At 48.0% G+C, this 14,747-nt stretch overlaps 1 protein-coding gene across 2 annotated transcripts; it reads left to right on the forward strand.

The window, feature by feature from the left end:
- The first annotated feature begins 5,816 nt into the window (after positions 1–5,816).
- Positions 5,817–14,184, forward strand: calcoco1a (calcium binding and coiled-coil domain 1a). Of its 2 annotated transcripts, XM_047040696.1 has the most exons (16): positions 5,817–6,008; positions 6,912–7,074; positions 7,217–7,319; positions 8,139–8,341; positions 8,620–8,832; positions 9,246–9,394; positions 9,602–9,671; positions 9,901–10,056; positions 10,291–10,545; positions 10,715–10,747; positions 10,921–11,046; positions 11,203–11,298; positions 11,693–11,780; positions 12,058–12,326; positions 12,661–12,752; positions 13,627–14,184. In XM_047040696.1, exons 2-16 carry the CDS (start codon positions 6,943–6,945, stop codon positions 13,652–13,654), a joined length of 2,013 nt encoding a protein of 670 aa, XP_046896652.1. In that variant the 5' UTR covers positions 5,817–6,008; positions 6,912–6,942; the 3' UTR covers positions 13,655–14,184. The 2 variants fall into 2 exon arrangements, with proteins under 2 accessions (XP_046896652.1, XP_046896653.1); XM_047040697.1 differs by lacking the exon at positions 10,715–10,747 and having other exon boundaries at positions 5,818–6,008.
- Positions 14,185–14,747: the final 563 nt, after the last annotated feature.

The raw sequence follows: 14,747 nt of genomic DNA on the forward strand, positions 1-14,747 counted from the left end.
CTGAGATCAAGACTCAACTAAGTTTTCTTCCAGGCTAAATTATAACACAACACAGTAAAGCAAAGACAGGCTAAACTGGTTATAGGCCATTCTCTCTACTAAAAGTTCCACAACAATTAAAATGAAAAACGTTTTTTCTCTGGTGAAACATCCAATCAAAGCTTTGGCTGTCCACTATAAATAAAACCCGTCAAACATGCATGTTGTGTGATTAAAAGTCATCCTTAATGAGCAGTAGAGTGTGTATAAGAGTGTGTGCCGAAAGCACTCTGTGCATGTATAAGTAATGTGTGTGTCTGTGTGTATTAAGCCCTGCATTTTCCGAAGCCACTCCTTCGGAGGCTCCTCATTAGTGTGAATATTAATGCATGCGTGTGTGTGTGTGGGTGTGGGAGGGGGGGTTCAGAAAGGAAAGGGGGATGGAGAGGGGGAAAGAAAAATGTAAAAGGAATTTGGAAGAGCTTTTTAAAGGGGCCATTTCATCAGAATCGTTATTTTTTTGCGGTTCTCTGAAGGCTCGTAACTGGCGGTCTATGAAGAGAGACATGCCGCAGTGGGGCTTAATTTAAAACCAGAAAGGTCACCGCGCCGGGAAAGGTCCTCGGCTCAGCCAAAAATATAAAATGAGGGAGAGAGAGATACGTAGAGGAGAGCGCAGAATTACATGAAGGTAAGGGGATGCACTGGAAGTAGAGGTGTAAGGAGAGATAAAAGAGAGAGATAAAGAAAGAGATAAAAACAGAGAAGGAAGCGAGATTGCGAGAGAGAAATGAAAGACATTCAAATAATGGAAGGACAGTGTTACAGGCAAGGCATGCAAAACCGAAAGAGAGAGGGATGTTGAGGGGAACAGAAATGCATAATGATCTGGAACGGAATCGAACTAGAACAAAAATGCTAGTCTAGCATCAACACAGATGTGAGGGAGGCTCTTTTGTTGACTTTAATGGTGTTTTCGCCAGTCATTTGTTATAATGGGCTACAATTTGGAATATGCACCATCCATCCAATCACAGTGAGGCAATGCCAATCTGTCCACCAATCTGCACTGGCACCTCAATGTATCCACTGAATCATTGGTCTTTCTATGAATAGTGTGAGACTATAATCAAATGGGAAATTAACTGTTAGCCATATGGTAATTAGTATATGAGCAGGTATGGCTGTCTTCGAACAAAACCAACATTCTATTCACATCAGAATAACCATGACAATACTCGAGGCACACCTAAATTAATGACAGCATGCTGTCGTGGGTGGGTGCAAGCCTTGCTAAACAATGGTGAACGCTGCAGTAGTGCAGTCACTGCAATGCCCCACATCCTACTTCCCAGCCCCACACCACCCTTCCCAGCCCCACATCCTACTTCCCAGCCCTACATCCTACTTCCAAGCCCCACACCCCCCTTCCCAGCCCCACATCCTACTTCCCAGCCCCACACCCCCCTTCCCAGCCCCACATCCTACTTCCCAGCCCAACAGTCCCCTTCCCAGCCCCACATCCTACTTCCCAGCCCCACATCCTACTTCCCAGCCCCACACCCCCCTTCCCAGCCCCACATCCTACTTCCCAGCCCCACATCCTACTTCCCAGCCCCACACCACCCTTCCCAGCCCCACATCCTACTTCCCAGCCCCACACCACCCTTCCCAGCCCCACATCCTACTTCCCAGCCCCACACCACCCTTCCCAGCCCCACATCCTACTTCCCAGCCCCACCCGACATTCCTCCAGCTGAACATCCAGCAGCCCTCAATCACTTGTTTATCTATCAGCTCACATTTTTGACCGCACCACATTACATAAAGGCCCACAGGAGCCTCATGCCACAGAGACACGACAGCCTCTGATGTAAAGCCCTGGCGCTTTGCTCAGATAAGACGGGGGTTCAGTTTTAATGTCGCTAGCACGCAGAGACGCACTGGGGCTCACTTGTAAAAATGGAATGCCCCCGCCCGCTTGTAAACGCAGCAGCCTGGGAGGGAAGGGGAGTCTGGGGTGGAGCAGGATTAAAAGGAGAGGAAGACTGGGGGGGGGGGGGGTCCTTCCCACCAACTCGCTGCTCCTTCCCAGGATCAATTTCTTCTCTCAAATCAGTCCCCCCCTGCTCCAAAAAAACCTATTCGAAAAACGAATACCCAATTCCAATCACAAGAGCAATAAAGCTGATCCTGTAAAAGGTCACAGTGCGACCTTAGGCTTCCCTGTATATATTGGATGCCTGTTGGTCCACTTTGCCTTGAAATACTGCGCAGGGCAGCCCGGGGTGTTATAAAAAGTCCTATCACAGCGCCAGTGGGAACTGCTTCCTGGCCTGGCCGTTGTGCTGTTTGGATGGGAGGAGGTAGCTAGCAGCCGCAAACTGGCTTTAATGAGCCACTGGTGATGTACATACACGCAAGAGGAGCAGGCACAAGGGTGCAAGGGTGATTTTTGGGAGTGCATGGTTGTGTTTGTGTTTGTATGTGTGTGTGTGTCTGCCAGTAGGCATCCCTCTGGTAAGGAGCATCTCCTCTGCAGCCCAAGCCTGGGCACTGATCAGATGGACGATCAAACACTAATCATTCCCCCACGGCCAATACCGAGTAAAGCTGTCATTAATTTTGCGGAATTACATCAAATCTGAGACATTCTTTATGTGGCCCACGGCCTGTAGACAGTTATACGACGGGGTCTGCTGTGCTAAGCAGATGGGGCCGCTTGGCCGTGCATACTAAATAGCCGCGCCCCCACCCCATCGCCTCCCTCCATTCTGCCCTCCTTTTTGTGGCTGTCTTCCTCACCATCTCTGATCTGACTTTCCTCTTTTCTTTGTCTTTCTTGTGCCTTTGCTCAACCCAATTAGACATGACCCTGATCACTTACGCTCGCTGGTTCTGATAGGCCATCACTACTACCCCCGTCATTGCTCTATAACCATAATCACTCTCCTCTTGTTTTGATTGATGACAGTTTTTTTTTTTGCTTTATCCAATGATCTTAATTTGAAATATAGTTTGCCATCTAAATAGAGTAAGTGTTCTGTAGCCTTTGCATTTATGAAGGACATTTCCCCCCAAAAAACAAAGGGACAAATATAATATGCAGTACATAAAGACCTTTATGACTTGAACAAGACCATTTCACAAATATGTACCTGCAGCTGGGTTTTGTGTAACTGCTAATGAATGCTGTGGGGGCTGAGCTAAAAAGTACATTTTCTGACATGGATACATTACTGTAGTACCTGATCTGGGCTCTGATACTAGCATCTGCTTAAAGAATAAATTGCAACGTGTACACATTAAGCAAAAGCCATAAATATCCCACTCCAACATATAACCAGAACCACAGAACCAACATACATTGCACAAACAGTAGTGGTGTCATCAAACCAAATTTGTTTGTGTTTTTGGTAACACAGTCACAATCAAAACCATTTGCAGCATCCATTTATGTCATTTTTTGCTATATCTGAAATAAGACTACATGTCACTCATGAAACATAGCACAAACAGTAGTGTTGTCATAAAACATTTAGCCTAAAAATACCTCAAAATGTGTAATTGGGTCCTTCTTTTTATGCAAGAGGAATTCATGATGAGACTATGGACAAAGGGAATTAAAACTAGGGGCAAATCGACTGCAACAACCTTTCAAGAAAGGCATGTAACACAGCAAGGCAATACAAATAGAGTGTGGCTAAGGCCTATATACAGTTTGTATATTGTTTTTATCATTCTATTGTGTTAAGAAATACTAACACCCTTTGGGTCACTAAGACCCAGGGTCCAAATTATCTCATAACTTTACAGATCCTGTGAATGCAGTGGGAAATTTGGCCCATGTTTACATTTACATTTATGCATTTAGCAGATGCTTTTATCCAAAGCGACTTCCAAGAGAGAGCTTTACAAAAGAGCATAGGTCAATGATCATAACAACGAGGTAGTCCCAAACATTGCAAGCAGCCAAAACATGAAGCATACATTGTGAAAAAACAAAAAAAGTGCCAATGTTACTGCTTTCAGTATAGAATACAACCAAATCAACAACATCGGCTCCCTAGCGTCCCCCAAAGACAAAACTAAAAACCTGTTTTTAGTTCGACTATCTACAGACATATTTAAAGTAAGTCAAGGAGGTTGTGTTTCTATCATTTTACAATGAACACATCTAAGCTGCCCAATGATAACTTGTGTATTGGATTTTTTTTCTTCTGTCAAACAATACAAGTCGATTTCAAGACTAAATCTAAGTTACTGCTCATTTCCAAGATCCATATTCCAAACATATACTAATTCAAATGAATAATAGACAAAACGTTGGTTCTAGTCTAATTTCTCACCTTTGACCTTCCTGATGTGGGCAGACCTCACAGGGACTAGTACAGACTCTGGCCGGGTTTCCCAGATTCGTTAAGAAGATCTTAACGCTAAGAGCTTCTTAGGAGCGTTCTAAGAGTGTTCTACAGCGTTCTTAGAACGCTCCTAAGAAGCTCTTAGCGTTAAGAGCTTCCTAACGAATCTGGGAAACCTGCCCTCTATCTGTTTTTTCTCGGGTCATGTTGGCCAAAAAAATACTAGGCAATATTTCTGACAGCTACAATATTAATAAAAAAAACTTTGGGGTCGTTTTAGGACATTTCATAGGAGGTCATATAGATAAATGTTTTATTGTGTTCTTAGGTTTTAATTATGTTGGGTCATTATGACTCCAAACTTTTAAAGGTTGGAACGATAACCAATGGATTAGATGGATTGAATGGATCAGTCTCAGTAACCTGCTAGTTAGTGCTTGTGCTCCACCACGGGACAAGAGCGTGCCTGTGAGTAAAAAACAAAAAACTGTAACATGCTACAGACTGAAATCTGCCTGTGGGTTTACTCAAGCACAGGCAACAATTAAGAGCATATTCTGCTCTTAAATGTTATGACACATACACATAGAGCAATTCTTTTTTACATTCAAATAAGATTAAAGATATTCAATCTGACGGATACCAGCCTATCTGTAGACCATAGTCTTTGGGAAACCTACGGGCCCTATATGCAATGAGACCCCCTTGGGCGCAGGTTAAAGCATAATAAATAAATAACGACCCTGCCTGCTTCAATAGTCTATTTTATGGTAGCCTAAGTAAATAGTGTTGGATAATTTACATTTGCTGTGTCTAGTCATCTGGGGAGGTCGTCTTGTTTCCCTTTTCTACACATGATCTTATACTCTACGTTGCATTCCAGTCAGTTGCTTCATAGATTTTAAGAATGCGGTGCTGGTATCGTGTTGGTATTTCGTGTGTTATCTCTGCTTTTATTTATTCTGTAGGCTAATTGTGCACGCCTGCACGGAGATACCTGTTACCTTGAATTTCCTTTGGGATTGATAAAAGGAATAAAAAATGTTTGGGCTACATGGTTTGGTTGAGAAGCACTGCCATCTGGTGTTCATTGATAATGACTATATCGGATATATGTTACGTACTGGAAAAAATTGTGGAAATCGTCAACCATAGAAATTGCATAAAGGTAAACATGCACTTAGCTTAATGAAGGTAGGTCTATGCGCACAGAGAATTTGCGCTGCGTGCACTAGTGTTTAAACATAGCTGTTGTTTTTCGCAACGCTTGTATGCAGTGTTTCTTTGTCATTGGACGATGTATCCGTGGACAATGCGATCACCAATGGGAGGACAAGCGCACCCAAAACCAAAAAAAACGTATACTGTCATGGAAGGGTCATATTACGTTACAGAACTCCCCTATGACATGGGGGATGTAGTTTACGCCATATTGTTGCAATCTTCTTATTCTCACCCAGGAACATCAGTTCCCACAATTCAGCAGTGCTTTCCAGGCTGTCATGCTTGTGTTTTTGTTATTGTTGTAGGTTAGTGGAACAGCTGGGCACAAAAAGAAGATTTTGTGTCTCCGTCCCCGTTTTATTCTTTTCTTATATCGATAGACTTGAACTATCTTCACTGTAAGGGACGACGCACTTGGACACGCCGAAACGATTATATAAAAAGGTTCGTTTTTTAGTCAAGACCGAAAAACATTATGTGCGTAGACATCGTTTGAAATCAACAAAGGGTTTACTAACTAACTGTTCAGACTGACGCAGTCATTTGGATGACAGCGCTCAGGTTTTCTTCCACTCCACACTGTGGTGATGTATTTTAACTTGCCGATGCATGATTTTTATTGTGACTTTGTATTGAAAGTGTCATACTTGGAAAAGTGACGCCATGCTTTTCTATTTGAACATGTGCATTAGTGCGCAGCATGGGCCTTCTCTCTTGTGCAGTGCAATGTGAGCACTTCGTGTTCCTTTGCAGATTACATTCAAGATGGACAGAATATATATTTTGGTTTTACCTCTATGAACTCAAAACGATTTCTAGGCAAAACTGTTAAAAAATGTAATAAATTATTAAATTCAATGTTTTAATTGTTCAGTATACTGTCACATATATCTTAATTTCTATTTTATAATATTTATTTTCAGATTTAGGCAGGCTGTATGTGGAGACGTGACCATGGTACTTTAACGATTTGTTGGGGCCATGGTGGAAATAGTCCCAAGTGACACAACGTGGAGAGATAGTATGTCCCACTGGTAGTAGGCTAGGCCTCACTGTCATCGAGGGTTAGCAAGATGCGGGGGTGGCAGTGGGGGGGGGGGGGGTGCTCTTTCCAGTCCCCTTCACACTGGTTAGTGGTGTCTCCTTACACAGTACAAACAGTCTCAGCCTTCTCGCTGATGCTCACTCCCCCCTGTTTTCTAAAAAGCACTCACCTCTCACCTAAATACCCTCTGGATTCCTCTCATCAGTCTGTCAGTGTTGACTCGAGTTGATGGCTGTGACAAAAACAAAATGGCTGACTAATAGGAGGTTGTCTTTTCTTTTTCTTTCCACACTTGCCTGCAGGCGCTGCACACCTAACCTTTACTTTCTTGCCATGGAAAAGCCTTGGAGGGTGGAGTTCAGAAATGTGGGCTCCAGCTACTTTCCTCAGAGCAGGGTTGAGTGCCATTACAGCATGAGCTCAGAGCACACATGGGCCAGCAATGACTGGATTGGACTGTTCAAGGTAAAGCTATTCTCATAACAACATTGAATAAATCAACACTGAGAAATGACACCGGGGTGGAGTACACACCGCTGTTATAATGCATACTTGCATACTTGCATGTAAACCTTTAATGAGACATTGTGTGTGTGTGTGTCCTCAGGTTGGATGGTCTTCGGTTAGGGAGTACCACACCTTTGTCTGGGCTCTGGCTCCTACTGGTTACCAGGACGGCACTGATGTGAACTGCTGTGCACACTTCCACGGTACCTTGCTCTCTCTCTCTCTCTCTCTCTCTCTCTCTCTCTCTCTCTCTCTCTCTCTCTCTCTCTCTCTCTCTCTCTCTCTCCCCCCTCTCTCACTCTCTCTACTTTTTGGTGTTCTCTCTCTTGAAGATTGGGCTTGTGACTTTTATTTATATCCGGGGGTCAATGCACTGCATTGTCTGTAGAGAAAGAAACGTTTCCGGTTGGAAATTTGTCGTTTTGAAATGACGACAACCCTCCCTCCCTCCTCTTTCTTTCTCACTCTCTTTATCTCTGCCTTTCTTTCTCTCTATCCTTCTCTCGCTCCAACCCTCAGTTTGAATCTAAATCAGTCTTTGTCACTGGACTGAATCCGTTCCTTTAGGAAGCAGGATGTTGAGTAATGAGGCCTAGATAGACAATGGGCACAGTACAAAGCCAGTGGACAGCACGGGTGAATACGAGGGATAGAATGAGTCTGTGTGTGTGTTTGTGTGGAGAATCCCGTCCCCTCAATGACAGCTGAGGTGATAAGTTTAGTCTAGGTCAGAGAGACCATGGCTGAGCAGGTGTGTCATTGCCTTGGTGCCAGTGTGATGAAGCACTTGGAGACTCCGATATCGCAGCACTTGTCATCACTCATATGTTAGGAAAGCGCAGGGAGGAAGTGCCATAAAGAAGGTGCTGATGCCGTTAAAGGGCAGCGCGTTTGTTCCATATGCGACGTAGGTTATCCACGGTTTGTGTATCTGCAGCGGTTCACATGCAGTTGTTGTGTTGATGGTGCTGTACACACATTTATCACTGCTCTGCTCCTTGCTCCCCCTTCTTTCCTTTCAGCTTCCTACCTCCCCAAGTCCGGGTCCCAGGAGTACCAGTTTGTGTACGTGGATGGGAAGGGCGAGGTGTGCTCTCACAGCCCCACCTTCACCTTCTGTGCTCCCAAGCCCCTGGAGGACCTGGTGACCCTGGAAGAGGGGGCCCAAGGAGAGGAGGGGGGCACAGACATGCTCATGGTGGTGCCCAGGGCTGAGCTCCTACAGGTGGGCATGGGGGAAGGAACATGCCGGTGGGCTGGAGGACTGGAGATAGGGTCCATCACTGAGAGTACATCCATCGTCCTCATTCAATGAAGGAGACTGATTGATTGAATGGTGAAGAAGTGAATGAGGTGGTGGATCCATAAAACCGTCACAGAGAGATTGATCATATATCTGCAAACACTGCAGTTCATGTCTTCCTCTCTCCCACTCGTATTCTCTCTCTCTCTTTATCCCCTCTCCCCCCACACCGTTCCTCCCTCCTTCCTTCCCTCCCTCAGAGCCGTCTGCAGGAGTGCTTGCGGGAGCGGGCCGAGCTGCTGCAGGGCCGTGAGGCCGCAGACAGGATGAGGGAGAGGGAGAAGGAGAGGCACGAGAGGGCCAGGGAGGCCTGGGAGCGCGGGCGCCACGAGCTGGAGAGCAGCCTGGCCCGGCTGAACGAGGAGCTGAGAGAGAGCCGAGAGAAGAGGGAGGAGATGGAGAGAAAGCAAGAGGTACGAAAGGCCAGACGGATTAGCCGGGCCTACGAGCTGGCTGATGTGTGGCACGGGTCGTTGGATTAAAGTCCTGCGCGGTCTTTCTGTCAGTGGTGTCTGGTCAACTGCCTTTTATTCTGGTGCTTGTGACTTGGCACCAGGTCTAAACCTGTTATGTACAGGGCCTCGAAAACAAAGTGTAAACAGCACACTTGAGCAGAAACGATACGCTGGCCAATTCCCGGAACTTCTGAGAGACCAGTGGAATGTTAATGCATCTCCACAGTTCTCAATGAGCAGATCCAGTACATACTGATAAGGCATACACTACTGCATACACAAGCTTATTGATTTAAGATGTGAACCCATCCATTGGTCGTCACCATTCCCCTCTTCTCTCTCCTCCTTCATCCCTCCATCTTCTCTGGCAGGAGGTGAAGGCTTCAGGGGAGAGCCTGGCGCAAGAAAAGAGTTCCTTACTGGCCAAGAAGGAAGCCAGCGAACAGCGAATCAGAGAGCTGGAAGATGACATCAAGACCCTCACGCAGAAGGCTGTGGAGAGAGAGACTGAGCTGGAGAGGTCAGTCTGGTCTGGCACAGTCCCCTTTGACTTCATAAACACTTCCTATAACATGTCTTTTTTCTACCAAAGACTTGGTAGAAATGTGCTGTGTTGTGTTTGGGTTTGTATGTTAAAAAAACAACATTGAATGCATTCAAATAGTGTAATCCTTCTTGAAGGAAGCATGCCAGTCAGTGCTAACCCAGTCTTGCTCTCTGCGTGTAGGATGAAGGAGAGAGCCAAGAAGGTGGCGGCACAGAGGAGGGAGGAGGAGAAAGAGAGAAAGAGTGTTCAGGTACAAACACACCGCGGTTATCCCATCACCAACACATACTGCAGCAGCTAGAACGCCACGTGTCACTCAGACGCAGGAAACAACAACGGAGACAAAACAATACAGACGAACGGCACCGTACGACTCATGTGTCCACGAACTTACGTGTGCACGTCCTCCCCCCCCTCCCTCGCCCTCCCTCGCCCCCCCCCCCCCCCCCCCCCCCCACCTTCCCAACTCTCTCCCCCAGGCCAAGCTGGAGCAGACGGAGGGCGAGCTGCGCAGCCTGTCCGCTGAGTTCCAGGGTCTGAGGAGCTCCCTGGCCCAGAGGGACACACAGGCGCTGCAGCTCCGAGACACCATCACCACCCTCACCCACAAGCTCAACGCTGCCCACAGGAAGGAGGTCAGCCACAGCATCCTACCCACAGCATCCTACCCACAGCATCCTACCCACAGCATCCTACTGTTACTCTCCTGTTCCTTTCGTCCCCTGGGAAGGGAAAATGTGACGTTTTTTGGTGATATAGTTCCCAAGCAAGTATTGTCCTTAGTCGACTCCCAGGCTTAAGGGGCGGGCGTCGAACGCCGACACACACATTCACTCACGCGCGCCTGTGTGTGTGTGTTCTCCGAGCAGGCGGAGAGCGGCGCGGCCCTGAACGAGATGCGGGGCCTGAGGGAGCGCCTGGGCGCCAGCGAGCGCTCCGCCGAGACCCTGAGGAGCGAGCTGAGCAGTACGGTGGCCCAGCGGGACCACGGGCAGGGCGAGCTGCACCAGGCACGCCTGCAGGCCGCGCAGCTCACCCTGCAGCTGGCCGACGCCAGCCTGGCGCTGAGGGAGGGCCGGGCCAACTGGGCTCAGGAGAAGCAGGGGATGCAGAGAGGAGCCGAGGTATGCCAAGCCCCCCTGGTACAACACACCCAGCACCACAATTGCGACCATTATGATACCCATTCCTTCTCAGAGACACCATAGTGCTCGTTTTCCCATGATCGTTTGACTGAACGTGGATTTTTCTCTGTTCTCCAATGGTGAAGCTGGCTCTTTCCTGTGATTACAGAGCCAGTCTGGCCCTCAGCGCCGTGGAACATTGGAAAGTTCCACTCCTGAGATGGATTATCTTGCTCATCTACTCCTTGTTTCTTTCTCCCTGTAGTGTAGCGAATGGATTTCAGAGATGTCCTACATTCAAAGTCCATTGACTTCAGGATCATGTAGACTGTAGGTTATGTAAGTTTGTGTGTGTGTGTGTTTTCCCCCTTGCAGAAGGACAGAGGCCGTCTGGAGAAGTTAAACGGAGAAATGCAGCGCATGGAGGAGAAGCTGCAGGAGGAGAGGATGGAGAGAGAGAAGGTGGAGGTGGAGCTGGGAAGAGAGAAAGATTGCAACAGGGTAAACTGTCTAAAAAAACATGCACCACTGCAAATTGGACTGACACAACACATGTTTGTGTTTGTCTCTGTATTTGCCCCAGCACGTATCTGTGCCGGCCCCTGGGCTGGTGAAGGCCAGTGTGACTGTGTCCCTCCTCTCTGCCGCCCCCTGCAGGTTCAGCTGAGCGAGACGCGCAGGGAGCTGCAGGAGCTGAAGGCCAGCCTGAGGGTGGCCCAGAAGGAGAAGGAGCAGCTGCTCATGGAGAAACAGGCACGTCCTGTCTTCCTGTCCTGTCCTCCTGTCCTGTCTTCCTGTCCTGTCTTCCTGTCCTCATGTCGTCCTGTCCTCCTGTCCTGTCTTCCTGTCCTGTCTTCCTGTCTTCCTGTCCTCATGTCTTCCTGTCCTCATGTCCTGTCTTCCTGTCCTCCTGTCGTCCTGTCTTCCTGTCCTCTTGTCGCTCCCTCTTAGCCCTTACCTCCTCTGACGCCAGTGTCTCCTGTTCATGTCTACTGATCATGTGTACACATGGCATTGGCTTGGAGTGCTGTGGGTGACGGAGTGTGGGTGACGGAGTGTGGGTGACGGAGTGTGGGTGACGGAGTGTGGGTGACGGAGTGTGGGTGACGGAGTGTGGGTGACGGAGTGTGGTCTCATCTGCGTTCAGGAGCTGATGGAGTACATGCGTCAGCTGGAACAGAGGATGGAGGCCGTGGCCAACACCAAGTGGACCACTGCGGTGTTTGCTCCACCCAGTAAGTGAAGCTGGACGAGAGAGAGGTAGAGGGAGAGAGAGAGGAGGCACTTTTGGCTAGATGAAGGAATGGAAGGGTGGAGGGATTAACTGTTGAGTTAAGTCACTCAACTTGCCCCATGCTGCCTGCCAAGGTTATGAACTCTTTTAGTCTCACAGCCTACCAACAGGGGCTGCACAGTCAACAACACATTATGCAACACTTAAGGGCAGTGGGGCAGGGGTCAAGTTCCAGTGCTCCATAGTTAGTGTGTGACGTGTGTGTGTGTGATTGGCAGGTCGTCCAGACAGTCCGATGTCCGACTCGGAGGACGAGAGCCCCGAGGCCCTCCGCCGGCCCCCCTCCCCCCCCTCGCCCGGAGCCCTGGCCCACTACAGCCTGTGTGACCAGTCCCAGCCTTCCTCCCTGCTGCTCCCCGCCACCCCCCCGCCCTCCCCCCGCGGCCCATCCCGCCCCTCCGCCTCTGTGGTCATCAGCCAGCCCGCGCCGCTCTCCTCGCCCCGGCAACCGCTGGCCGCCGACACGCTGACCCACAGCTCCGAGTCGGTGAGCCCCCGTTCGGAAACGCTCTCTTTTCTGTGTTCATCGACTTCTTTTGGATACAATGCACTAGATACACTAGGTTCCCTTCCAGCTCTCCCTGTTCAGTCCCTAATTAGTCTCTGTGCTGTCTTGTTCCTGATAAGCAGGTAGAATATACTGGAGCTATCTTGAGCTTTGTGTCTGTGGCTCATTTGACTTAATTATCCTGTGGAGACGCTCATTAGGACTGCGCAGAGCGTTATTGTACTGTAAATGTAAGTGGGCTGTTGATGGAGATTGGAGTGTTTATTTGTCTCACTAGTACCCTGCTTGCGCGCGCGCATGTGTGTGTGTGTAGGAAGAGGAGTCGGATGCAGGCCAGTGTGGAGACCACAGCTCTGGAGAAGAGACTGCACTGTTGCTGCCGGACCTCACAGACACTATCGTCAGGTACACAACTATCCTGGCCCTCGCACACTGACACACACACACACACACACAGGCTCAAACCCATCAATCACCTCTATGAATATGCACACACACGTACAGTAAATTTGCAGGTCGATCATCCAGATTTCGGCGCTCACACACACCCGCGGGCTGTCTATTATTTATGGTGACAGGCTGGGGTACGGCCCGGAGAGATGGAAGTTCTGAAGATGAAGTCGTAGAGGAAGTTGTCTGAGTGAGAGGGAGGGAGAGATAAAGAGACCGTGTTGAGAGGAGGGAGGGAGGGAGAGAGGGAGGGAGGGCAAGTGTGGGGCGTGTGATGGGAGGACAAGGGGACAGATCAGTTGACAGCAAGCTGTAGCTGTGATTTACCTGGGAGGGTGTGCCGCAGTCACAGGGCAATTTTCAGCATCATTAAAGCACTGGCAGCTCTCTCCCTCTCTCTCTCTCTCTCTCTCCCTGCCTTTCCTTCTCTCCCTCTCTCTTTTACACACCTCTCTTTCACTCCTTCTCTCTCTCTCTCTCTCTCTCTCTCTCTCTCTCTTTCTCCTCTCCCTCCCCTTCCCTCTCTCTTCCTCACCTTCCATTCCTACTCTCCCCTCTACTACCTCCCTCCTCGCCATCCTATTCCTTTCCCTCTCCTCTCTCTCCTTCCCCTCTCTCTCTCTCTCTCTCTCTCTCTCTCTCTCTCTCTCTCTCTCTCTCTCTCTCTCTTCTCTCTCTGTCTTACTATCTCATCCTACTCCCCCCCCCCCCCCACTCTCTCTTCCCACACCTCATCCCGCTCCAACATGCTCTTCCTCGTACACACCTCATCCCGCTCCAACATGCTCGTCCTCGTACACACCTCATCCCGCTGTCTTCCCTCCTCCAGTGACCTGGCCGACACCTCCCTGTGGTAGCTGCCTGGATGGAGGAGCAACCCCGAGATATGGTCTCCAGGAGAAGGTCTTGAAGATCCTGGGTGGAGCTAGTTTGGTATCGGCTTCCACTCTGCCACAAGCACACATACAGTACCATCCTGGGTTGAATACAAAGATCAAATATGCTAAATTGTAGGTCTAAACAAGCAGACCATAGAAACATCTGAGGTAAATTTGAAGCATTTGACAGGCGGTGAACATAGTGTTTGATCCCGGGTGTGTGATCTGCTCATCTGTACACTGACAAATTATGTTGATATGCAATTTTCCTTAATATTTCCTATACTAAGATGTATCACTGTTTTAGGCTGTTGAGTCGTCCTTTCTTAATGCAGTTATACATAATGCAGTGATGGAAATGACATAACCCTTGTAATAACAGGTCCCACCAAGCACCTCCTTCTTCACGGCCAGCGTCAGATAGTTAGAAAGCAGGAAACTGTTGTTGTTAAGGTATGAGGGGAATCTTTCAAAGTTCTTGCGCAATAACGGCATTTTTTCAGTTAACTCTGAAGGATGTCTTGAGCTTTATGACTAATGTTACATCAGTTTTACAAGCGTTCTAATCAGCCACCAGTACATCTGCTCTTATTACCATCGTTTGCATCCCAGTGTGTCAGATTAAGCCCTTTGTTGCTTTTAACTTTTGAATTCCATTTAGTATACCTCTACCTACCACTGACATATCTGACAACAAAATGTTTGTTTGAAGCATCATATATATATATATATGTACGGTTTATTAAGTCATCATGTATATTCATGCCTAAGAGTTTATAAGCACTTTCTGTTGCTCATCGGAAGGAAATGTGGGATGTAGAAGCAGAGAAGATGAGAAGTTGTGCATGGGGGGGGTATCTGTCTGGAGATAGATGGATCCACATGAAGGTTGCCTAAGATATGACTTTGAGGAGTGACAAGGAATTATACTAATATACTTTAATATTATTTAAGTTCCCTCCGTACAACTTCTAGTTATCATTATCAACTCAATGACATTTCTCTAATAGCTTTCAAAGTTTATTCAAGATTTGAATGTGCATTTGCAGAATACTACTATTCAGGCTGAAGT

This window comes from Hypomesus transpacificus, chromosome 18 (genome assembly GCF_021917145.1).
Source record: "Hypomesus transpacificus isolate Combined female chromosome 18, fHypTra1, whole genome shotgun sequence".
NCBI lineage: Eukaryota > Metazoa > Chordata > Actinopteri > Osmeriformes > Osmeridae > Hypomesus > Hypomesus transpacificus.